At 51.2% G+C, this 25,551-nt stretch overlaps 1 protein-coding gene across 12 annotated transcripts in view; it reads right to left on the reverse strand.

Annotated features, from left to right (window-relative positions):
* Positions 1–25,551, reverse strand: part of KCNMA1 (potassium calcium-activated channel subfamily M alpha 1) — a 722,449-nt gene that overhangs the window by 492,672 nt on the left and 204,226 nt on the right. For all 12 annotated transcript variants that reach the window (XM_082719524.1, XM_082719523.1, XM_082719521.1 and 9 more), the window contains exon 2: positions 12,637–12,798. In XM_082719524.1, the coding sequence (XP_082575650.1) occupies positions 12,637–12,798 (162 nt within the window). The remainder of the gene's footprint in view (positions 1–12,636; positions 12,799–25,551) is intronic.

Below are 25,551 nucleotides of genomic sequence, written 5' to 3' on the forward strand. Positions count from 1 at the left end.
AGGTGTGTCTGCTGGCAAGGACCCTGAGCCCCCAACCTGGCAACTCACTCAGGATCAGGGTGCTATGGAAACCTGCTTTAGCCCTGAAACTTTCTGGGGAAACAACCAGATACACCCATTGGGCACTGGTCACAGGAACAGTGACACTCATTCTTGACTCCCAAGGATTCAGAGAGTCTTTGCTTAAATCAGGTTCATTAAATGGGGAACACTGGAGTCCACTGAGGGTTTGTTGTGGGTGTGTGTGTGTGTTTAAGCTCATCAAACTTCAACCAAAATGAAGCTTCATTTGGGGAACGTTCATGACGCCCAATCCACTGATCACCCACCCACAGCGTTTGCACCCTTGCTGGGAATGTAGGGTTCACCTAGCAGCTCCCGCCAGCCTCTGGGGTATGCCACTTTGCTCCTGAGATTTAAAAAAAACGACTTTCATGACAGTGAGGCTTCCTCACTGCTCAACCCCTCTCGGGTACCTCTGTCGCTCACCATTTTTAAAAAATGGGCCTCTTCTTTAAAGATTTTATTTATTTATTAGACAGAGAGAGATTGTGAGCAGAGGTAGAAGGGTAGAGGGGAGAAGTTGGGGAGCCCGACATGGGACTCGATCCCAGGACCCTAGGATCATGACCTGAGCCGAAGGCAGACACTTAACCAACTGAGCCACCAGGCACCCAATGTGCCTCCTCCTATATGTGTACAGGTACCACTACTACCTCCAGAAGAGGAATGGGCTTCCAGGAACGTGTGAGTTACTTCAACAGCACTTCTGTCACAGCAAAGGACAGAAGCTGTATGTCCCTCAAGGTCTCCCCAAACAGAGTCAGGAAGAAGGCTTCTCTTAAAGTCAGTGTTGGTGCTAGTGTGGTTACCGAGTCAGAACACGCTCCCCTTGGAGGATTCCGACTGTTTAAAGATAAGTCAAGGAGGATCCAAGATTGAAATGGTTTCAAAGAAGCCCACTTCCCCTGGGAGGACCTGGCCTTGGGGAGGTGACTTCTTCTCTCAGGACATCTTTCCTCTAGCCCAGCTCCACAGTCACAGGTCCTGCTCCCTCTGCTAGATGCTTTCTTTTCTGCATATTGAGATCTGCCTAGAAAGGAGTCTGAGAGGAAAAGAATCTTAGGGGAGTGTGAGGCAGAGGCCCTCTCACACAGGGAGAGTTTCAGATGTTATTTGAAATGAAACAAGAAGTCAGGGGAGGGTCCAAGAGGGACGTCCTATGCAATCTCCTGCTTCTCCTCAGTTGCTCCAGAAGATGAGAAAAAGCTTGCTCTTCTTTTTCCTGTTGTAGCTCTCCCAGCATTCATTGCAAAGAACACATGGGTCAGAGGTAAACCCTCACTGTCTTTATGGACTGAAGGATGGTAGAGGGAATGAGAAAACGCAGACACATTTGCGGCCAGAAGGAAACAAACTATTGCTATGCTCTTGTTTCATAGCAAGACCTTGAAAGGGAAATTGACTTGTCCAAGGTCACCAGGAAGTTACAGCAGAACCAGGATAAGAACCTAGTTAGTTTTCAGCTGACCACAGTTCCTCAGATGAAAGAAAGTGGTCGTCACCTCTACTTTTATTTCCCAAATTGATCTCGAACACTGTCACTAATCCCCAAGGCCCAGAGAGAAGCACTGCATGAACCTGGGTGAGCAAACGTTTTCTTTTTTTCAGATGCTCTATGCTTTCTTCCTGGACAGGTCTAAGGTCTAAGAAACCAAGTTGCCCACCTCATGGCTCAGAGGGAGACGATAACCTTAAGGCAGCATCCCCAGGAGCCCAAGCAGGTGTCTGTGCAATTAGGTGGCTCCTAAAAACAACCCTTTTCCTTTGAAGGAAGCTATTTTCCACCCCTAGGGCACAATCCCAGGCAGGAGGCTCTGTGAAGGCCCCGGTCATATAATTACCTCCAGAGAGATCTAGCATGACACACCAGGAGAAGGTTCTGGGTACCTCGCAGTGGGATTCCAAACCCCACGCCTTCCTGAGCAAGTCAGGGTTCAGAGGCTAACGGACCTAGCAGGCACATGTGGCAGCCAGGGAGCCAGCAGAGTGCCCTCTGAAACGCCACCCTTTTGCAATTCGCCCTCTGTTTCAAGCCTTTATTTATTTATTTATTTACTTATTTACTTATTTATTTATTTATTTAACAGAGATCACAAGTAGGCAGAGAGGCAGGCAGAGAGGGCGGGGGGAAGCAGGCTCCCTGCTGAGCAGAGAGCCCGACGCGGGGCTCGATCCCAGGACCCCGGAATCATGACTTGAGCCGAAGGCAGAGGCTTTAACCCACTGAGCCACCCAGGTGCCCTTCAAGATATTTTTAATGTAAGCATAGCCCAAATTGAAGAGAAGGTGGAGTAGGAACAGGATCTTTTCTTCTCCCTTTTTCAATGAGCTGCTCCCTGCTTCCCTTAAGACCGTCACTTCACCAGACCTGTACGCCTGGGGCTAATAATACATTATATGTTTATTAAAAAATTTTAAAAATTTAAAAAAAAAAGAAAGAAAGAAAAAAAAAAGACTGTCACTTCACCAAGAGCCACCAAAAAAGAAAGAAGAAACAGTTTAAAACAGAGATGGGGGAAAAGGTAAAAATGCAGACTCTCTGCTGAGGCAGGCTGGGGACAGACGAAGGTGAGGGTTTCTTGACCCATCAGAGCAATCTGCTGGACCCCAGATTCTCCACAGACCTGGGTATTGAGTTTCTGGATTCACCTGCGTCCAACAAACACAGAAGGCCCAGAGTTCTGCTTGCCCGGGGAGGAGGCGAATAGAGCTGACAGGTAAGTTCCCAAGCTGTAGGGAAAGACCTGGGTCCCAGCAGGCTTGGGAACTAGGAACCAAGCTTCCATTCAAACAGGCCCCCAGCTTCTGGGCATTGTCGTGATCTTCTATATCAGCACCAGGCCAATTGTATGAACTAAAATTAACTGGATGAGCAAAAACATGGGCCTGCTGTTTAAAAGGCCTGAGCACATTTAATGGAGTTTTCGAGTGCCCTAATTCCTTAAGAAAGACAGACAAGCAAATGTCCTGCCCTAGTTCCCTCACTACTCAAACGCTAGAGAGCACTTTTTTTTTTTTTGGCAATAAAATTTTTAGGGCAAATGGTGGATTTCTGTTGTTGTCATTCTCCTGAAGTAGTTGTTTTTCTGGAAAAGACCTCATTCTGGACCCAGACCCTAAAAATGGGGCTCCTAGTGCACAAAATTGGGATGTTTGGGGCCTACAGGCACGAGTCAGTCTGCCTCTTCCTAAACATAGCCTAGTAAACTAAACTTGGAAGCATCAGCTTGTGTGTGGTCCCGAGTGTGACTCTGTAAGCACGTGCCCCCAGCAATGACAACGGCTGGCAACTCTGTCATCCACGTCATCCCTATTTTTGAGTCTCCCTGCTAATCAAGCTTCTACACAGCTGAAATGGAGGCTCTAAGGAGAGTTTCAGTCCACCTGGGCATTTTTCTGGCAAACAGGGATGGCTAAAGCATGGGTGTCCTCCAAAGGCCCTAGGGAAAAAGCCAAGTGAGAAAACTCTCCCAGCACAAGATGGTGGGCCCCAAATACAACCATTCCATTTCCTCCAAAGCCTCCAGCTTTTACTGGATGGGAAAGAAGTTAGTCATGAAACACATTTGCTCAGGCCCCCCAGGGCCAGCAGCAGGCATACACAGGATGTATGACCAGGACTGAAAAAGTCAGGCTCCCAGGCCTGTCCAAGGATGGATGGAGAGGTCGTGGGCTCTGATCTATGACCAAAGTACTTCAAAAATCTTGCCACCTAGAGTACTGTAGCAAAATGTAGGCATACCATTTGCACTTTCAACATTCAGAATGATTTCACTTTGCAGATTTTGCTAGAAGAACTAACATGTGTCCAGTGCCTTAAATAACATCTGACACCTAGTAGATCTTCCAGGAATGTCTGAAAGAATGAATGAATAGCTCCAGGGAGGTGCCTTGTATGTACAGCAGAATATGCATCCTCTTCTGGTGACAGGACACGTTCCTGCATCCTTCCAACAGGTTTGTGGTGCTGCCCACCAAAATGAATGTTGAAGACACCTCCCTGTATACTGGAGATGACGTGTTCTCTGAAATTGGCTCTGTCAGCCTCATCCCATACCCAGGAAGGACCGCACAAGGGGACCACAGTGAGTGCCCTTGGCCCTTTTCCTATAAGACCTATTTGTCACCCTGCTAAGGCATTTCCTATGACACATGCTCCTGGGATGCATGGCTCCCAGGGTGAGCCCAGTCTGCACTGCAGGCCCCGGCCAGCTCCAGGAGGCTACATGAAGTGAGAATTTCCTGGCCGACTTGACATTGGTGAGTCAGGCTGGCATGAGGCAGCTTCAGAAATGACAGGGCCTCAATTGTGTGCATGGAGCAAGCACCATCAGCTGGCTGGACCCAAACCAAGGTTGCCTGGGACATTCAAGAGCCCTTTCAAATGGCTATGCCCAGAGCTGGTTCGGCACTCTGAGTGGATATCTGAGTGTGGCGAGGTCCAAGTGCTGCTCCAACTCTGCTGCGGGAAAGGATTTATTCTCCACTCCCCGCACAGCAGCCCATTTCCTCTGAGACATGTCATTGGGGTCACACAACAAGGGCAAAGTAATAACAGCTAATGCTTAGTAAGCATTCAACATGTAATAGCCACGATTCTAAACATTCTATATACACGGATGCATCAAATCCTTACAAGATTAAGAAACAGGGACTATTACTATGGCCACTGGACAGATGAGGAAACTGAGGCACCAAAACTGAAGCCACTCGTGCAGGGTCAAAGCCCTAGAGAAGGGCCAGCTGGGACTCAGCAGAAGGGCTGCAAAGGCTGGGTCCCTAAGCACCCTACGGGACCATGCATAATAGCCCCCAGCCTCCTTTCCTGAGGATGCATGTCCCAGGGTGGGAGAAAAAGCAGGAGCTGGAGATGCCGGGAGGCTGGGTGTTCTACCTATCCTCCTTGTTGGTTCCAACCCAATAAGAAAAAGACACAAGGAGCCAGATGGAGAACAAGAGAATAGGAGCTCCCATCATAGAACGCTGGCTCAGAGGAGGGCAGGTCTCTTGTCTCCCAGCCCATACCCAGAAGCTGCAACAGGAAGAACAGAAGCAGGGGTGACTGGCACAGGAGAGCCCTGCAATGCCCTACCTTACTGATCAGGCATCTGCAGGGCACTACATTCAATTCCTTGTGCCAGGGAAGACCAGTGAAGGCACGGGGATGAGACAGATGGACGAATGGATGTCGATGAACGAATGAACAGACAGATAAGGTAGGAGGACAACACAGGCACCCACTCCCCCCAGAAACCCCTGGAGGAGAGAGGCAATGGGGCACAAGCACAGGCCACCGAGCCCAGAGGACCCTGGGGGTCATAGACAAACAGCCAGGCTGAAGCAGCCCGCTCCTGGGCCAGGAGGCTTTTCCTCACCCCATGAGCTATCTGAGGATTCATTTCTGAAACTCTCCTTCATTTTCACAGGGGAGGCCAGAGAAGTCAACACCCCAGCTAGTAAAATTAACAGCTGCTCCTTACAGAAGGTGCTGGGGAGGCTGGCTCACAGAGCACGTGGCCCGTAGACCAGCAGTGCAGACGAGCAGCTGGTGTGGCCAAGATGTGGGGCTGCAGGCCTGAGCTAGGCGTGTCCTCCGTGGCAGGGACTGGACTCTGGCTGCTGGGCAGGGCCCGGGGTAGGCTGAAAGCAGGAGATGCAGGCAGGTGAAGATAAACCGACCCTGCTGCAGAATTCCCAGACGCACGCCACTAAGACCCATTAACTGAGCCAGCTGGGAACCTACTGCTGAACTTGGGGGCAGGGGTGCCTGGCTCTGTCCTTTGTCTCCCCACCTCTGTGACATCATTTGGTCAAGGTTGTGGGCCTAAATGTCTGCCGAAGGGGCTAGATGGTACACCTTATTCATGAAAGTGTGCTGTGGGGAACTGAGGGGCAAATCCCGCTAGCTGCTTAGAAATACTGATCGTCCTGGAGCAGAGGGGGAGTTTAATGATTTAGTTCGGGGGCTGGCAAACGTCTTCTGTACAGGGCCAGACAAGAACTATTTTAGGCTGGTGGGTATTTTGGACTCTGTGGAGACTACTCAATTCTGCATTGCAGTTCAGGACAAAAGCAGCCATAGACAATATGTAAATGAGTGAACATGGCTGTGTCCCAATAAAGCTTTGTTTATGAACACTGAAATTTGAATTTCATATAACTCCACATGTCACAAGATATTCTTTTGATTTCTTTTCTTTTTTTTAAACACCATTAAAAATGTTAAAACCATCCTTAGCTTGCAAGCTTGGGAGCCAAACAGGCAGTGAGCTAGATTTGGACCACGGGTTGCAGTTCACTGATCCCTGGACTACTTAAATGTTTCCCAAAGTGTGTTCTTTATGATGCCTATAGGTTTTTCCTAAGGAAAGGGTTGAATGGTGAAATAGGAATGGGAAACGTTGGGCAAAGCAAAGCCTTTCTGCCTTTTTACTGCAGGACTTCTTTAAGCCTTGCATGTTGATATGCATTGACAAATCTCAAAAACAGGAGAGAAAGGAAGTCTGTCCAAGTTCCAGGAAACCCATTTTTATCCTAGAGCATCTCCTAGATCTAGTTTTCTGTAGAAGCCAATTAAAGCAGCGAGGATGAAGTCTAAGCAACCGGCAGCAACAGCACCAAATGTGATCCTGCCTGTCTTTGAACTTCTCCAGTGACAGGCAGCTCACCACCTACCATGAGTTCCTGCTGGATTCAGTGACTTCTCTCACTCACGTTTTCCCACCCAATGGTGCTGGGTCACAAGTAGCAGACCTAGGGCAACCTAGTGCACCCTTCAAGGTGAGGACAAACATTTCCTGTTTAATGATATAAAGAAAGCAGCCCTTCCTTGACCTACTGATTCCTATCCAAAATATAAACTCTGCATAGGATAAAATAAAGAGCCATTATTAAGTCCTGGAGAGCAACTGCCATGCATTTCTTTCCAAAGACACCTCCTTAGGGGAGTTTAAAAAGAAAAAAAAAAAAAAACTCAAACAAAATCCCGATCAACTCCCAAGTGCACAGACGGCAGGACCTTCCCCTTCACTCTGAGAACATTCTTACAAAGAATGCAGGCCCGTGACCTCTCTGGTCTTTCTGCGACATAGGACATGTGTAGGTGATTATAAAAATTTTATGTAGATTTGCCTGAAATGTAATAAAAAGGGGAGGGAGTGCGGATGAGAGGAAAAGAGAGATGGAAATGTGAGCTGTGCGTGAACTTGCCACCAGGCAGCCCTGGAAAAGAAAAGTACAGGATGCTGATAAGAAATGTCAGCTGCACCATGAGTCACCTAAAGGGAGAAATGAAAGCAATAAATGTCACATAGTTGATTAGGCACATGCCCACGTGCAACGCCATTTTGTCCAACCGGTCCAATTTCACGTGCAAATGGCATAACAGAACACGTCTATTTAACCCTATTAAACCGACAGGATTATTTCTGTTTGAGAGGCGTATTTGATACATATTTTCTTTGGGGCCCCGGGTGATGAAGATAGAATGGCCCAGCCTGTGTACAGAATGTGAAGTAAAATGCCACACGGCCAATGCATTTAGGAAGATTAAGGGCAAGATTGGTGTTTTTCTTTCTCCTTCTTCAACAAATCATCCCGATGACAGCAAAGCAAGTAGTCTATCTTCTCAGTCCATGGATTAGATCTAGATGCCTCCTGGAACAATATTCAAATGTAGTGGCATGGGAATATGGGGGAAAATAACCAAAAGGAACAGTTCTGGGAGTTCTCTCTTTGCTCAAGGAGCTGATCATTATATGGACAAAAACCAATCTTTGAAGAGAAGCAAAAATTACTGAATGTATAAAGGGCTTGTAGTACGGCCCAAGCAACATAGACATGTAGACCCAGCTTGCACCTTGAGGTGAGGCCATGCGTGGCCATGGGACATAGTGTTTTCTTAGAGAGACAGTCACTCAGAGATCAATGTAGGGATTAATAAATAAGAATGTTCGGAAATAAAATGCTTAACAAAGATGGTGTAAGTGTGTATGTGTGGCAACATTTAACCGTCTGTGTTTCTGTGTGTCTGTAACTTTCCTCATTATAAATGGGTCCTCTGGTACTATAACTCTTGTGACATATTACCTTACAAGGTTCCTTCTTAAGGAAGTTTTTTCTGCCTTTTGATATACTTACTAAGTAAGCAAGCAAACAGACCACGGGTCAGCAACCTATGGCCACGAACAACAGTCTGGGCCACCACTTGTTTATGGCAAGTTTTATGGGAGCACAGTCACATCTGTGTATTGTCCACAGCTGCTTTCAAATGACAATGGCAGAGTTGAGTAGTTGTGACATGGTCCCTAGATCTGCAAAATCTAAAACCTTTACTATCTGACCCCTTGCAGAGTACCTTCCCAACCCTGAACTAGACTAAATCTACTACTGACTTTGGCTTATGATTCTGTAATGTACAACCAAGCAATACAAAAGCCTACTCTGTTTCTTGCCCTCTTTATTTATATATACCACCTTAATCTTAGAAAAATGTAATTAGCTCACCAACCAATAATGCAGCATAAAACCACAGACATGTAAAGTGTGAGGAGGAGGGTAAGACAATCAGGACAAAGGGAAAATGAGCCAAAGGACGCAGAGATGTAGTGAGGGGGGTGTGAAGTTGTAGAATGCAAATCTTGAAGTGCTCTGTGCTTTCCATGGGCCATGAACTTGGCTCGCAGCAGCCGCTACAAGTAGAGGGCCATGATCCCTTTCCCAACTTGAAGTGTTCCCTGAAGGTCCACCAGGAAGACCACAGCAATCCCTGGCACGAAGAACTACCTATCTCCTGAGACTGTGCATAAAAGGAACAGCAGGTGTGGTGAACAAAGGCCCCAGCAACACCCCAATGGCTGGGAGGCATCTCCACAGCATTTACTGGTACACTGAACAGTCCCGTAGCCAACTCCACGTCCCAAAGAGGGCTTTACACCGATTCTTCCAGTACATTCCCAAATTTTGACATAAGCATGCACCCCCTCTCATAATCAGAAAATAATACATATCTTTCATTGTAAAAAAATAAAGGAAGGAAGCCGCAACACTTGTCAGCCTGGTGCTCACTTCGACACAGAACCCCTCAGCCACGTGCTCCAAGAGGAGACTCAATCCGGTCTGGCTGTTCTCCTGAAGCTAAGCCTGAGTGCCACAGCGAGAGACAAGGCAGGCTATTCCAAGACCCGAAGCCGAAGCTCCAGGTGGGAACTAGGAAAAGCACTGCTGAATGGTGATGATCATTTATCCTTTTGCACACGGAGCCCTACAACTTTAAATCTACTCTATCAATATAAATAGTTCACGCCCTGCATCTCTCTTGCTCACGGCTTTACGCCCAGGGCCTAGAATAGTGCGGGGGGCAGGTAAGAAATAAGTACTTAGCTGCACGAACCATGTGTTCATCTGAGAGAGCCCAGATAGCAGGTGTGTCTACAGATGTGCTGGGGTTGTCTTGGGGAATCTTCCCCAACCTAGGCCTTACCCACAATGCCTAGCTCTGAGACTCTCATCTGTGACAACGAGACAAGTAAGAAAGGGGCCCAGGTGTGGAGGCCAAGCTCCTGGAGCCATGTGTCAAAAAATAAAATAAAAATGGAAAAGGGAAACTCTGAACAGCTGGATGTCTAGTCTTGCTTCTGTCCCATTGTTGCAAGGATAAACATTTGGACAGCTCAAGACAAACACAGCTTTGGGTTCTGCACAGGCAGGGCCGCGTTCTGGTGCGCGCTGAGACTTCCCCGTGAAATCTGCTCCCTCCACAGAGCAAAGCCCTGCCTTCTCCTGAAGGAGAGACCTGTTCTGGAGGTATGGCCTGGAACTCCCAGATGCCTACTCTCCGTGCAGCAGGACCTGCTCTGCTCTGAGAGAGCCAGAGCGGCCTGGGCAGGATTTTCTCCAAGGAGACCTTCAGAGAGCAGCTGGCGTCACCGCGCTCCTCCATGCAAATGTTAAGAGAATCAGGCCAAACCGCCTCAGGACCTAATTGGCTCAGACAGTAATGGCAAAATGTCACAGCCAAAGCGACAGCTGCCAGTGGCTTAGAAAAAGAAGAGGCATTGTCTTCGACTGGAAGTAACGACATGGAAAGAGCACTAGATGGGGAGTCTGGAGGCCTGCAGGCTCAGGCCCGGCTGGGTCACTTCAGGCTGCATAGCCTTCAGCAAGGCGTTGCCCTTCCCAACCCTTGGGTTCCTGGACTGTGAGATGGAGAATTCATTGACAAGACTGGCTCTCTTGCTTCCTTGTCATTAACCCCTACAACCCAACAGCAAAATCAGAAATATGGAACAAAAACAACATGCGCCTTGCCATGATCATAATGTGTAGGGCCTTGCACTACTCTCAAGCTTTCGAGAATATTACTGTGAGCAGGAGTATCAAGATGGCTACTGGGGCACTTGGTCTGTGAGTTCTGCTCCCAAAACACCTCCTCCCACCTGCCTGTACCACACGGAGCTCGTTCAGGACTTGCTGCCGTGGCCTGTCCCCAGCACCAGACCTCACAGTCCTGCCTGACCCTCACACCTCAAGCTCCCGCCTCCCCAATCCGCCCTCCACCTGTCCGCTAATATTTCTCTCTGCACCACCTTCCATTGTGATGCCCCTCCCTCAAAATCTCCTTTCCCTACAAAATTCAGTCCAAATTCCTTAGCTGGGCATTTGAAGACATGACAAGCTGTCTCCAGCCCACCTTCCCAGGTCTCTGTGCCCTCGGGGGCCTCTGTGTTCACGGCCTGGTCCTCGCTCCCTCCATGCCATGTCCTTTCTCTGCCACCTCTGGAATGATCCGCTCTCCTCAACAGACATTCACGATGTTAGCTCACAGTTCAAACTCCAATGCTTTCTGCCTTATTGTTTATTATTTAGGTATTCTTCTCAGCTTCTGGCCCACTCAGTGGTCCCTTTCTTGTTTCCAAGCTTTTATCTTTGATGTCTTCTCTGTCACGAAGCATGGGCTCAGTTCATCTTGAAATGGAAGTTTCAGCCCAAAGGATCTCCTCCCTGTGCGGTGCCACGAAGGCTTTCTTGATGGTCCCCATGTCCCCACGCTCAGCGCCCCCTACGCACACCCACACAAGGCTTATACTCATCGCGTTTCTCCTCCAGACGTTCTTTCAGTCATTTCTGTCCATGGTGCAATGGAATTAGATGATTTGTGTTCCACAGGGCTGGAAAAAACGCCTGGCCGAGTCATCCTCAGTAACTCTTGGCTGATGCTGATGACGATAATTAGGGCTGTCTAGAGGGCCACAGTGGCCACGTGGAAGGGACAGGCGTCTCATCTGGGCAACCAAAGTGTCTGCTGAGCCTCGTCTACAATCACTACCTCAGGTAGAGAATGCACTGCCTGCGTTTCTTCCCACATGATTGCCCAGACCTGGAATTCCACCTCCACAGGCTTCCTACACAGAATCCACTCCTGCACAAGCACAGAAGGGCAACAGAGCCTTTACCAGAGACTCTGCAGGGAGGGGAGGATGGGGTATGGCCCGCAGCAAGCCACCTTCACTTCCTCATTAGACTCTCCGTGCCGCCCCGTCTCTCCTTGTCCTACCAACCTGGGTCGTCTTGCTCCAGGCAGTAACTGGCCTCACTAGTTCCTCTCTCCTCCTCTCCCAAGCCCCAGCTTTAAATCTCTTCCCTTTCTATGTTTCCGTCAATAGAAAACAGCCACAGCTTCACATCCAGACTCTCCAGAAGGCTTGGCTCCTGAAAGCTCCCTCCATTAACAGAACCTTGACCTCCTTGAAGGCTGTCTGGCCACCACCTTTGTGACACAAGCATGACATTCAGTGTCTTATCCCCTCCCTCAAGCAGTTTGTGAGATATTCATTCCGAACGTCACAAAGAGTTCTCCCCAAGAAGGATCCTGAGGGGTCAACTTTCACCTCCTCCCTACATTTTCCATCACCCCTCACTGAGCTTTGGCCAGGAAGCATCAAGGTTTCCAGTGTTCCTGCCCCATCTTTGATTCACCCAACCATCAGAACATTCCCATTCATCTTTTGAGCCAAATGAGTCTTGACCAAGCCCCAGTTTCAGGCCCAGCAAGGGCAGCTTCCAGAATTGTAGCAAGAAATCACTGGGAATAGAGCATCCTTCTCAGGAGAACCCCTGTCCGAGAGCAGACCCAAGAGAGCTGATGGGCACGTACAGAGAACTCACCGGATCCTGGCATTTATCCTTTATGGGCTCTCTGCAGAATTCTGAGCACATATTGCTTCAACTCCCTTCTCCTCTCCAAGATTATCAAGCTGTATACGTGTGCGTCTATGTGCCTGCTTGTGGATGTGTGCACCCTTGTGTGTGCGTGCCTGCGTACACCTATCCTGAGGGCAGAGAAAATGCTCTCCATCCTCCCAACAGACCCTCATTGCTCCAGAGGCAAATCCCCCCTCAAACCACTGGCTTATGTATACAGAACCCAGCCTCCACTCCACGACCCACTGTTCACCCCCCACTTCCCAACAGTCGAGGCCTGGAGAAGCCCCAGGAAACATGGCATCCCTCTAAGCAAAGGCATCATAGACCAGACAGCAGGCCTCCCCCAGGGGGAGGAAGTTGGGGACTCACCAGGACTCTGCCAGTCAGTGTCTGGGCAGATATCATCACCCCCGCCCAGTCCTTCACAGAGGTCATCCAGCCGACCTCAGCTGCCACTGCCTCCTCTTTTTCGTCCACTGGCTTGAGAGTGCCATCCGCCTGGCTTGAGCCATTGTTAATCTTCTGGGCCTCCTGGCAACAGAGAGAACAGGGTTGAGAATAGGAACCAACTGGGTTTATTAAACACAACCTACCCAAAAGAATCAAAGTTGGAAGGGTCCTGGCTGATGTGGGAACTGGCCTGAAAATACAAGGGGCAGGGAGATGGAATGCATGATGGCTTTGGATTGCTTTTAAATCTTTTTCTTAAAGAATCTTTTCTTTTTTTTTTTTTTTTTTTAAGATTTTATTTATTTATTTGACAGAGAGAAATCACAAGTAGGTAGAGAGGCAGGCAGAGAGAGAGAGGAGGAAGCAGGCTCCCTGCCGAGCAGAGAGCCCGATGCGGGACTCGATCCCAGGACCCTGAGATCATGACCTGAGCCGAAGGCAGCGGCTTAACCACTGAGCCACCCAGGCGCCCCAAGAATCTTTTCTTTATTTTCTCTTAAAATATCTTTGTGAAAGAAAGAATGAAATTGATCTCTTTCCACTTTAAAGGGAAAAACAATCACGAAGCTCAGGACGGAAATCATCTCGTCTAGGGTCGGGAATAACTATGAAGGAGGTGAGGTTGACATGCTGTGGTCTCCACCCGCCCAGCCTTCCTATCCAGCTCACAGGAGGGCTCGATTTTTCTTAAGAAAATCCCCAACTCCTCATCTCGATCTGTGTAGTTCAAAAAGAACTGAAGGGGGGCGCCTGGGTGGCTCAGTGGGTTAAGCCTCTGCCTTCGGCTCAGGTCATGATCTCGGGGTCCTGGGATCGAGCCCCGCGTCGGGGTCTCTGCTCATCGGGGAGCCTGCTTCCCCCTCTCTCTGCCTGCCTCTCTGCCTACTTGTGATCTTTCTCTCTGTCAAATAAATAAATTAAAAAAAAAAAAAACTGAAGGCCCACAATGGCTCTAGGAATAGAGACTGATTAATTAGACCATCCCATCCCTTAAGCAAGAGCAATTGAACCAGTGATGGTTACATGACCCATGCCAACCCAATACACTTCAAGCCTGGGACTTTTGCTAGAAAGAGTAGGAAAGGTAATCCTTCCCTGAGAATGAAGCCACCACAGAGGAAGCTATAAGTTACAGAATACGGATGTCATCATTTGAACATCTGAATCCAGCTGTGCCTGAAATCCACACCAGATCTTTTTAATTACAAAAGAGAATAAATGGTGGCTAAAAACATGCTTGAGTAAACAAGGTTGACTTCCTCAGATAAATGAGCCCCACATGGGGCCCTAAATCACATGCTTTTATATGCAATGTGTCCTCTGCCTACTTCTCCCAGAGAGGGTCACAACTTACTCCCTCGCCTCCCTCAAGTCTTTGCTCAATGAAATCTTCTCAGGCCACCCTTTGAAAACTCCACCTTGCCTTCCAATAGCACCACCTTTCTGTTTTATTTTTCATTCACTGTGATTCTCATTGAGTATCAGCCCCTTCCTGGGCCTACGAGTGACAAACAAAATACAGGACACCCAGAGAAAACTGAGTTTCAGATACAATACAAATTTTTTACATGACACATAGCTATACTAAAAATATATTCTATAACACACATATTTAACTGGGCCCCCTACTTAAATATCCACTGAGATTATGTTTGCCGGTACAGATGAAGAAAAAGATGCTGGGCCAATTATGTTCACCCTCAAATTTAAAAGCTTAGAATCAAATTTCAAAGCAAACACACTGTGAGTTGGAGCAAGGGAGAGAAACCAAGGCAGACGTGAAAAGCTTGGTCTGCAGGGAGTGGGGGTAAGGCAGAGTGAGGAAAGGAGAGCTGAGACGCACGGGATGAGTCATCCTCCTGGGGACTTGCAAGCAGGCCGGAAGCTACTCCTGATGCACGGTTCTCCCCTTCCGGCCTCCATGGGCTCGAGGGAAGTTGAGAAGCCAGTAGGCGCCTTAGCAGCAATGGGGGCTCATGCTGTCTCTCCTGGTGTGTGAGGTCCCCAGGAAACTAGGACAATGTGAGAGGAGGCCTGTGGGGAGCCCCAGGGTGGGCCTGCTCAGGGCCACCTACTTACACCTGTGGACTCTGCCACCCAAGCCACCTAAGGCCAGTCTCAGTGGCCTGGTAGGACCCCGAGCCTTGACCACGTGGAGATTCTGCTGGTGTAGATTCAGCTCTCCTGCCGCATAGGACCACTGGGACCCCGCACCCCCTATGATGGGGACAATATGGCCTGCCGCATAGATGTTGGAGGGATTAACCAGGGTCCAAAGGCACACAACACACTTTCAGTTCATTAGCCCTACCACCTCCCGCCTCTCCTTGAGCCACTGGCACTAGAAAGCAGTGATTCTCAAGTTCGAGTGGGCATCAGAACCACTCAGAGGCCTCATTAAAACACAGTGCTGGGGGGCGCCTGGGTGGCTCAGTGGGTTAAGCCGCTGCCTTCGGCTCAGGTCATGATCCCAGGGTCCTGGGATCGAGCCCCGCATCGGGCTCTCTGCTCAGCGGGGAGCCTGCTTCCTCCTCTCTCTCTGCCTGCCTCTCTGCCTGCTTGTGATCTCTCTCTGTCAAATAAATAAATAAAATCTTTAAAAAAAAAAAAAAAAAAAACCACAGTGCTGGGCTCCGTGTCGGAACCTACCGATGCTACCAGCCCAGGAACCCCACTTTGAGAACCACCATTCCTAATCATGTTGGCACGGCTTAATCATCCCTGCCTGATCTAAAAGGGGACACGGACCTGAACCCCCAGCTCTTTCCATGCCCCTCTATTCACCGGAAACAGAACACCACCTGTTTCTTTCAGAACCCAGCGTTGGGGGTGGACAAGGGAGAGGTGGGGGCAGGGCAAAACCCTCAAATCAGAGGCTCTGTGTCTCCTTCCAAGCAATGTCCACCACACCCCACCCCAGCGACCTGTCAGAGCTGGTCCACAGCCACAGGCTGCTCCTCAGCCCAGGAGGCTCAGGCTCCACAGCCACCTGGCAAACAGGCAGACCTTGGAGGAGAGAAGCTGCCTGGAAGGGGCCAGGAGGCAGGGAGTCCCCCCCCCCACCCACCCACCCAGTCCCAGTGGTTTCAGTGCATCAATAATTCAGAGCACAAGAGGTATACTGCAGAGAATGCCCTTTGCCAGCCCTCTTAACTATTGTTTTACAAGGCATTCATTACTTTAATTACTTTATGATAGGCCAGGAAAAACACAGACTAAAGAAAGATAATGCCCGTGTTATTATTTGTTTACACTAGATGCTGTGGGCTTAATTACGACAGTGGGAGGCAGGCCTGGGGGAGCGGCAGGACAGCAAGGAGGCTGGGGCTCTGGGGGGCCTGCTGCCCGCCGGCCGGTGTTGTCACCTTTGGCCTCCTCCAGCCAAAGCATCCCTTGCTAGCAGCAGGTGCAACCCCTTCCTCCAGAGAAGAGAAGGCAGAGGCCTGGGGAGGTTGTGTCTTTGTGGAGACACACGGCAGGGAAGGAATTGTAAGGGACAGTGCCCAATACGACAGTGACTGGCCACCACTTATCAAGCCGGAACAGGATGCCATCAACCAAAAATTGAGTGCTTTCCGTGTACAATCTTGTTTAGAGCTTACGATAATCCAGCAGGCAGGTGGAGTTACCCCATTTCACAAACAACGTGACTAAGAGCAGGTATTGCTTACAGGAAGGCACAGAGCTTGAGAGGGCTGGAGGCAGACTGCCCACCGGGGCTTGGTCAGCTCTGCCACCGACGAGCTCACGAGCCTCACCTCCTCCATGTAAATGGGGATCAGCAAGCCAACCCCAGCAAGACGGCGGCGAAGCTTCTGTCAGATAAACCATGTACCAGTGTTTGGCCTGGTGCTGGGCAGCCAGAGTCCCCAAGACAGAGCACCCACGGATGGGACTGGTTGCCTCCAAGGAGAGTCAAAACTGAACGACATTGTTTGGTGGCACTGAGAGGGACGCGAGTGGACCCTGGCGGGACACTCACCAATCATGGAATGGAGGAGAAGCGAGTAGAACTTCTAAAAGCTATGATTTTTCAGTGAAGCAAGGGGCCCTTGGCAGGGAGGGCGCGATGACTTCTGGAGGGCCTCCAGCCACGTGGCACCCCCTAGGACAGTGGGGGCAGGGGTTCCTACAAAGAGTGGGCCCGCGACCAAGGGGCCTCTTAGATCCCTTCTGATTCTGAACTCCATCAAATCAACCTCCCACGCGAGATGGGGAGACTGAGGGCCCGAGGGAGGCTGCCTCCTGGGTCCCAGGACACTCCTCTCTCTCCTATGAGGAGGACCATGCTGGGGGTGGGGACCAGTGGGCAATGGTGCTTTGCTGAGTGGCAAAGAGGGTGTCCATCAAAACTTCTACCTCCCACTGCAAGAAAGACTCAGCGGCCCTTCCAGGAGGGCTCCTAAGCAGGAATCAGGCTCCCTGGTATCAGGAGAGGCCTGGCCCTGATCCCCACTCACCCTCCAGGAAGACCACGGTGTGCAGGTCCCTCTGTGCGTGTGGGCATGTGTGTGAGACAGAGAGACCCCACAAGCTACAGGCTCCAGCTACCCTAGCCTCAGACAGGACACCAGAGATTTTCTGAAATGGAGAGAAGGATGCGTGAGGGAGAAGAGAAGAACGGGGAAGGAGGAGGAGCGAGAAAGAACAAGACAGGAGCGTGTCCTGGAAGATGCAGATCTGGCTACAGCCTTCCCCTTGAGAAAGGGGCTTGGTCTTAACTTCAGAGGCCACTCCTCCCTCCAGCTCTGCCCACTCACCCCAGTTGAGTCTTCCGGAAAACAGGCCACAGCTGCCTCCTGCAGACAACAGGGGACATCTAATGCCAGTGCCCAGATGGCAGGGTGGGGAGGGCCACAGGGCAACAGTACAGGTCCAGGGGTCTGAGGGCCCGGTGGACCAGTCCCCTCCTGCTGCCTGCTCACACAGGAATCTCTCGCCGGCCTCACCCCTGCTGTGCCTTCTCCCTCTTCCTTCAAGCAGCATGTCCCTTGGTGACTTCCTGTTGGCGTGGCCACAGAGGGCCTCAGTCCTCCTCTGTCACCTGTGGCCAAGGGCCCAACCAGACCACACTTCCCTGGTGCTCCCTACACAAGAGCACATGTCTGTTGGATGCTCAGGCATTTTTTCCGATTCGTAAGATCCAACACCCCAAAGCCTCAGAAGGGACCTCAGTAATCCCTTCAGATGCCAACGCCCCTCTCTATACACGTGACAACACCGCAGGCTGGAAGGGAAGCCACAGGCCTGGTGGCCCCCACCCCCGCCCCCTCTCTTGCTCTTACCCTTGCTGCTTCCTGGGCAAGATGGTGCATCCTCTCAAATCCAGCCCAAAGGAACCAGCCACTCCCAACCACATCCGTCCACTGCACCAGCCTGCAACCTGGAGGCTGGGTGTTCCTGGGCCTGGCAGAAACTACTGGGCCAGGCTTTGCATGGAGGGGCCGTGGCAGGGAGTAACCTTTCTTGTCTTCAAAGGGCCTGGCTTTCCCCAGCCATAAGAGCAGCCCTGGCCCAGTGCTGGAGAACAAGCACATTTTACTCCCAGGACCTCCCCACCCCCAGCCTCCACTCTTCAGTTTGGAGTACCCTCTCCATCTCCCATCCTTCCTGAACTATATACCCAGCATACTGCAAACTTCAGGTGTGGGGTGTGGTAGGAAGAACTCTGAGAATCAAAATACTCAAATCCAAGTCGAGCTTTTCTGGACAGCCTTAGACAAGTCCGTTCATTTCTCAAAGCCTCTTCTATAAACAGCAATGAGTGCTGCCTTGTCTTCTGATGAGTGGAGCACAGCACTCAACTGTCTTATGGGGGGTGGTGATGGTGGCATTGCCTTCCTCTGGTTCCGACAGGAAGCAATGCTGCTCTGGAGAAAGGAGTCCCAGGCCCCCCAAGCCAGGCCCTGAAGAACACATGGCTCAGCTCTCAGATCCCCGCCCAGCTGTATCTTGCAGGGCAGGGCCCCCATTATCTCCCTGAGCCCCAACAGGATGTTGGAATTGCCAAGTCCTGCCAGGTGGCCCACTATGCTGGCCCCACCCTCCTGTGAGCTCCCGCCGCACCTGCTCCTGCCTGGCTAGGCTCACTCATCCTGGGGTACACTTACACCCACACCTGTCGGGCTGAGCCTGGTGCCAAGGCCACCCCAGGCACCACACCTGCTGGGTGACTGCAGAGGGGGGGGGTGTCAGCCACTGGGAGGAATCCAGAGTCCCCATGCCGCTTCCTGCTGGGGCTGCCCCCAGAAGCTCCGAGTCTGCCTCGGTTTGATTTCATCTCAGCAATCCAGACACCAGCTCCTCGTCCCAGATCTGGGAAGTGGCTTGAACAGTGCTCATCTGGGAGGAAAACTACTCTTAAAAATGTAAGTCAGATCGTGCTGGTGCTGTGCCAACACCCTCCTGTGGCTCCTCGTCCCACTTGGAGGACAAGTCACAGCCTTCACACAGTCCAACGCACCCAATCTGTCCGCGCCTGCCGCCATCCTACAAGTCTCCCACTCACTCACTCTCTCCAGCCACGTCAGCTTCCTTGTGCTGCCAGAATATTCCAGACCCATTCCCATCTCGGGCTCATTGCACTGGCTGCTCTTCCTGCCCCCAGAGAGCCCCACGGCTGCTTGCCTCACCACTCGCAGGTCATCATCACCTTATTTCCTGACAGCTTCCCTGCCCGCCCTGTCGAAAATGACACCCACCCCACACTGACCACCACTGCCCCCCACTCTATTCCTCCTCTGGGCAGTTATACCACTAGCCTGCCTGCTTCAGTCCTCTTTCACTGTCTGTGAACCCCATGAGGGAAAGACTCAATGTTCCTTTGGGTCATTGCCGTGTCCTCAACGGTGCAACGCGGTGAGCTCCATGGAAGCACCTTCCCCATCTTGGTGAGAGACAGGAGCCAAGGGTGGGAAGGAAGGAAGGAAGGAAAGAGGGAGGCAGAGAAGGAGAAGAGCTGCAGCACACGGGAAGTCAGTTCCAGGCACGCACAGCTTCTAGAACAGGTAGGATTATGGATCAGTAGTAACGAGACCACTGCTGGCGACCGTGGTGGAGCCTGAACACAGTAACTCTGTACTGAGGCTATGTCACAGTGGAGGGCCTATGGCCCAGGAAGACGCAGTCAGACTTTGAGCCCAGCTGTCTGACAGCAAGAAGAGGTGAGTGCCTGTCCTGACGTCCTCCCAGGGAGACCGTGAGGAGCAAACGAGATCCGATGCATGGAAGGACTGTGGGCCACCGCACAGGGCCCGTGAGAGTTTAGAGTCATCACGAGGACTCAATCTGCCCCACTCCAGGGTATCGCATGGACGGCAGAGATCCTTCTGCGAGGTCCCTGTGCCTTGAGAGGGTGGTTCCTTTCTTGGACAAAAACCAGCTTGGAGCCAAAGACCACCCTTCGTGGAGCAAATGCATCAAATCAGAAATGAGCACGGCCAAGCTGACAGGCCGCGAAGCCTTCCTCCTAAGCACCGAGGTGCCCGACACAGATGTGGCCGGAGGAGGAGATGCAGGTGATCCTGAGTCCTGCAGGGCCCAAGGCACCTGCGGGGGAGGAATCAGACATGGACCCACCTCCCCCACCATCCCTGGGGGCCCGGTGGAGTGGGGTGGAGGGGGGACTACAGCAGGGGCAGGAGCAAGCTCCATTCCCAGAAATCCCAGGCCTCTATCCTCTGTCCAGAGCCTTGCACCAGGGGATATTTCCTGGATGCTCAGCTTCCCCAGAGCTGTGGGGGAAGGACGGACTGGAATGCCCCATCTGTCCTCTCCCTCCTGGGTCTTACAGGGAGTCCTACTCCATCCTCACGTTTCCCTAGTCACCATCAGAAACTCATTTCCTGGAGTCTGTTGAAAGATTCTGCTTCTGAGTTTTCCCTTCCCCCTTCCCGGAACCCCAACTCTCACCCCATCTCCAGCGGCAGCTCCCCACCTCTCCTGCACCCTCTTATCCTTGAAACTGACCCAGCAGCCCCGTGCGCAGTGGCCCTCCGCTGAGCACAAAGCAGGAGACCTTCTTTCCCGCTGGAGGACTAGGGGCGGGCTCCAGGCTGGAAGGTACGAAGCTGTCACTCGAGCTCCACCTTGCCTGGATCACGCTGTGCCGCCCTGAGCAGTCACCCAGCCTCTCTGAGCAGAGCCCTCTTGTGAGAAATGAGAAGGAGCTAGGCAGTTCCTGGGGACCCAGCATCATGTATTCTGTGAGGCACCCCAGGGGGTCAGCAAGGGAGGGCAGAAGAAGCAAGACCCCTGCCCCCGCGCCCCGTGAAAATCCAAGCAACTGCACACTGAGTCTTTTCTCCTCTGAGGGAGGTGTTTCCTGTGGGGAAGGAAATGTTTAAAATCCACTGAGTAAAAGTCGATAGATCCATTGTAACTTTGAAAAGATGCTTTATTTCGGGGTGCCAGGTCATGATCCCAAGGTCCTGGGATGGAGCCCCACATCGGGCTCCCTGCTCAGGAGCGAGCCTGCTTTTCTCTCTCCCTCTGCCTGCTGCTCCCCCTGCTTGTGCTCGCTCAAGCTCTCTCCCTCGCTCTCTTTCTCTCTCTCTGTGTCAAATGAATAAACACAATCTTCAAAAAAGAAAAGAAAAGAAAGAGAAGAGGTTTATGTCATGGCAATGATTCTAGCATTCTGGGGGCACAGTCTGGCCTAAGACCCAGGAACGCCTGAATGTCAGTATCTGTAAATGCATGGTGCTCCCGGGACCTCCACGCAGGCCACTGTCTGCGTTCCTCCACCTGAGGCCTAAACGCTGGGGAATGGTCCTCCAGACTCCCCTGCTCCTTCCAAACAGGCCAAGAGGAAAACCCTTCACGGCAGCCTCTCTCACATCCTGGGCGTGTGGCTCAGCACGGGATTTTCCCAGGTACCGATAATCCTGTGTATTAGGGATCAGACCGATTACCTAAAGCAGCTCAGACAAATAAAGCATAATGTGGGCACCACCAGCTGGGGTGTTCCTGACAAGAGCTCTGCACAGGTTGGAAAAGGAAGAGGGGCTAGCCCTGACCTCCAGCGGTGGGGGAAGCAGGGCAGCTGAGGATCGGGGCCCCACCTCGAGCTGGCGTGAGCTCCAGGTGAGAAGCTCCAATTATCCGACCCCTCTCTTGCAGGTCAGAGCCTCCCCTGCACCCCACAGGGCTCCCCATTTGCTCTCTGGGACCCCAAATGTGCAGGAAGCAGCACATTGCCATAGGGCCCTACCCAGCAGCTATGCCCTCTGCCAGAACATACAGGCTCCACCTCCAGGGAAGGGATAGGGCACCCACAGACTCAGGTCATAAGAGCTTTAAAAGAAGCTCAGACAAAGCCAAGTGCTCTGGGATGTCAGGAAACCACCCGAGTTTCCCAGGGTTTCTCCACCGTCATAAGCTACTTCATCAACACAGGCATTTGTAGCTATAGCTTCCTGGGTTCACTGGCCAGTTTCTCACGCCTAGGAGCCCCCTGGGCTGTGTGTGAATAACCGCTCTTCATAGGTCTTTGTGGGGAAAAAGGTGACAGCAGAAAAAGGCTGGGTGACCTTTAACAAGGCACTTAGCATCTTTGTGCCTCCAGTGTCTTTGTCTCAAATTCAAAGAGGCTGTGTAAACGCTCCCCAAGGCTCTGTCTGGCTTGCAAAGCACCCGACCCTGAGGTCTGGATGGCAGGCCCCTGGCTTGCACGTGTCTCTGAATGCGAAGGGCTGGGGGAGCAGAAGGCCCTTTCCGACCCCTGCCGGGCACACACGGAGAGCTGCTTGCCAGTCTCCCAGGGACTGAGGAGGGCCTGGCCCTCAGGAAATCCTGCCTTCCCTCCCGCTCCCACAGGCCAAGTCCTCTACTGGCGGTTTTATACCATCTTATTTAATCCTCATAGTAAGGCTGTAAGGTAGGGATGTCATGAGACTCAGAGAGGCTGAGTAATTCCCAAGATCACTCATCTAGTAAGTGGCAGCTCTGAAATTTAAATCCAGTCTATTCTAAGCCTAAAGGCCACGTTTTTCTTCTATTCCTTGCTGCCTCGGGATAGGCAAAATGTACAAGGAAGAGAAGGGATCTCCTCATAAAATGCTGCTTATTACTACTGCTGAAACAATCATCTTATACCCCATGGCTTCCAGCAAACACAATCTTGCTGTTCACACATCTAAATCTGGTCACTCCTTGTGCGGAAGGGGAATTGGAGAAATGGCCCGGGGAAAGGAATTCCAACCGAGGAACAGAGTGACCCATGGGACACAAGGTTCCCTAGTGAGATATGTTCTCAAATGGCCATATTGGCTGCTTAAACCTGAAAGTTAAGCCCCAACTTTTAGGACGAATGTATATATCTCAGCCAGTACTCAGCACACACAAACTAACTAATAATCTCCTTCTCCTGCAACTGGCTCCACAAATGAGAACATGCTTGACAGTCCAGAGTTCACCACTGGGGCCTCAGAAACTGGAAGTGTTTTAGCAGAGACCCCTGCTCTGATACCTCAGCAGAGTGGCCCAGGCTGGGTCCAAGTGGGTCTGTTCTGCAAAGACATGGCCTGTGTCTGCCCTGGGAGAATGGCTCATTAACCACCTAGATGAGAAAACTATTACAGGGCGTAAGTCAGAAGACAAAAATCACATCTGTTTTCTAGTTGAGGAATACTTTGTAATCACACTAGGCAAGTCAGGCATTTTTCCTTCAAGGAGAGTACTCAAATCCCCTCCAAAAAATTTTGTTTTAGTGAAATGAATCTCAGGGTCACAGAGCCATAGAGGTCAAAGTTGCAAGGCACTTCGGAACTTGTGCAGTCTGATTTTATCCCTTCAGAAAGGAAGGGCCAAGGGTCACAGAAGGGTAGGAGACTTTCCAAGGCAGCCTGTTCGTAGAAGAGACTGTGAGACTGTGTAGAATCCCACGTGGCCGAGAGACAGCACGAGAAGCGTGGGAGGCAAGGGTGTTGTTAGAGAGCCAGAGTCGGCCTCCTGACTGTCCCTCCTACCCACTGTGCGATCTAGAACCCCATCCTAGCTCCGCTTTCTCACTGGAGAAACAGGCTCACAAATTCCTTCCTCGAAGAATATCTGTGAGTCCCAGCCATCGGACAAACACAGAGCAGGAGAGGAGGGGTCAGTAAACAGTATTACCAGCTGAGTGACAGACCAGGCGCTTGTATGGCCTTAGAAACAAGCAGCTCAAGGTCCACAGCTAACAGAGCTGACCAGGATGTGAATTCTTATTTTCCAAACAGCAAACCTCATTTCTGTCCACTTCACCAAAGCGGAGGCCAAATCTGGCTTCTAGTCAAGACAGACCGGAGATGCATAACTAAGACCCACAGGAAATCCAAAACCCTCGTTTTCGTAAGAGAAGGCAGAGATCTCCATATCGCAGCCAAGTTAACTTTTATGACTCAAGTTGGTTGGGGGGGAAAAGGCACATGAATCAAAACAGGGATGTGGACGTGGTTGGGGAACAAATGAATGGTACCCGAAGACAAGGCGTTTTACACAGTTACAGACCAGTTCACCTGGTAGGGGAGGGTCAGGGACTATTCCTCTCTCTCACCTTCCACCTGGCTTCCGAAAAGCAGCCCAACACCATTTGGACTGTCCTCTTCCAGAGGACTTACTGAGAGGGAGACAGTAGAAGGTCAAGAGGGGAGAAGCAGAAGGAAGGGAGCCCATCGCCACCTGTGGATCAGGAAGCGGACCGGGCCCCTGTGGGCTCGGCTCTCACTGTCCACAGCAAAGGATCCTGGGAGGTTGGCTCACAGGCCCTCTGGTCCCAAGGACCATGCATGTTGGGCCACACCACAGTGCCGCTCCAGGAGGGAGTCTGGAAATGAAAAGCAATAGCATGGCGTAATGATGTATGTCAGGGAAGGATGGCCAACATTCCTCTCCAGGGAAGAACTGTCCTTTTCTTTGACATTATGTCATCACTCCTTCGTTGGGTATTAATATGCCCTTTTAATGAAATGACATGATGGTAGAGCTGGCATCTGACAGTTTCTTTTTTATGTCCATGCTTCTCAAAATAAAAAGCTGGCAACCTTGGGATAGTCTCTATGTTCTTAAGCGTAACTGAGTAGCCCATGTAAAGTCTAGGAACTGCTCACCTCGTCCCTCATTCTGGGAAGTTAAGGCCCAGAGAGGCCAGGCTTGTAATGGCCACAGCTCCCTACATGGAGCTTTGGGTGTATCTGCCACTCCCATCAGGGACAGCCCAGGGCCAAGAAAGGGTAGGGCCCAAGGGATAGACACAAGGTCCCTCAGGGCTCTAAGAGCTCCACGGTACCCATCAGAAGAGCAGGAGACAGGAAAATGGATCCACTTTCAGGACTCGGGGCCATACAGAGGGCCCTGAGTTCCCAGCCTCACTGACAGCTTCTGAAGTCCTCATTCCTACTGCGATACGAAGTGCCCAGAACCAACGCAGCTGCAGCCACGGCCCCACACCATCAGTAGGGGGACAAGCGGGGAGAAGGAACCTCCCAGCATCCCCCGCAGGTGGGAGGAACTACTTGGGTTGACGAATGCCCACCATATCAACAGACAGAGCAATGCGACGTGAAAAGGGGAGTAACCTGTGAGTAACCTCAGCAACGGCTCAATGCCCCGAATGACACAGACCACGTCCATCCCCTTGGCTTGCCACCCTTTCCTTCATACCTAACCTTGTGCACGGAGATGCACGCTCTCCATCAACCCCCGCGACACATCCACCGCTGGAGGCCAGGGTCTTGGCCCAACTTGTTCACTGCCTACCCTCAGAGCCTGGGGCCTGCCTTGCACATGCTAGGGGCTTAACATTATGCTAAAAGAATTATCAGACAATTTCTGGGTTTTGTTTTGTTCTGCCTTGTC

The sequence above is a fragment of the Mustela nivalis genome (genome assembly GCF_964662115.1).
Source record: "Mustela nivalis genome assembly, chromosome: 2".
NCBI classification, from domain to species: domain Eukaryota; kingdom Metazoa; phylum Chordata; class Mammalia; order Carnivora; family Mustelidae; genus Mustela; species Mustela nivalis.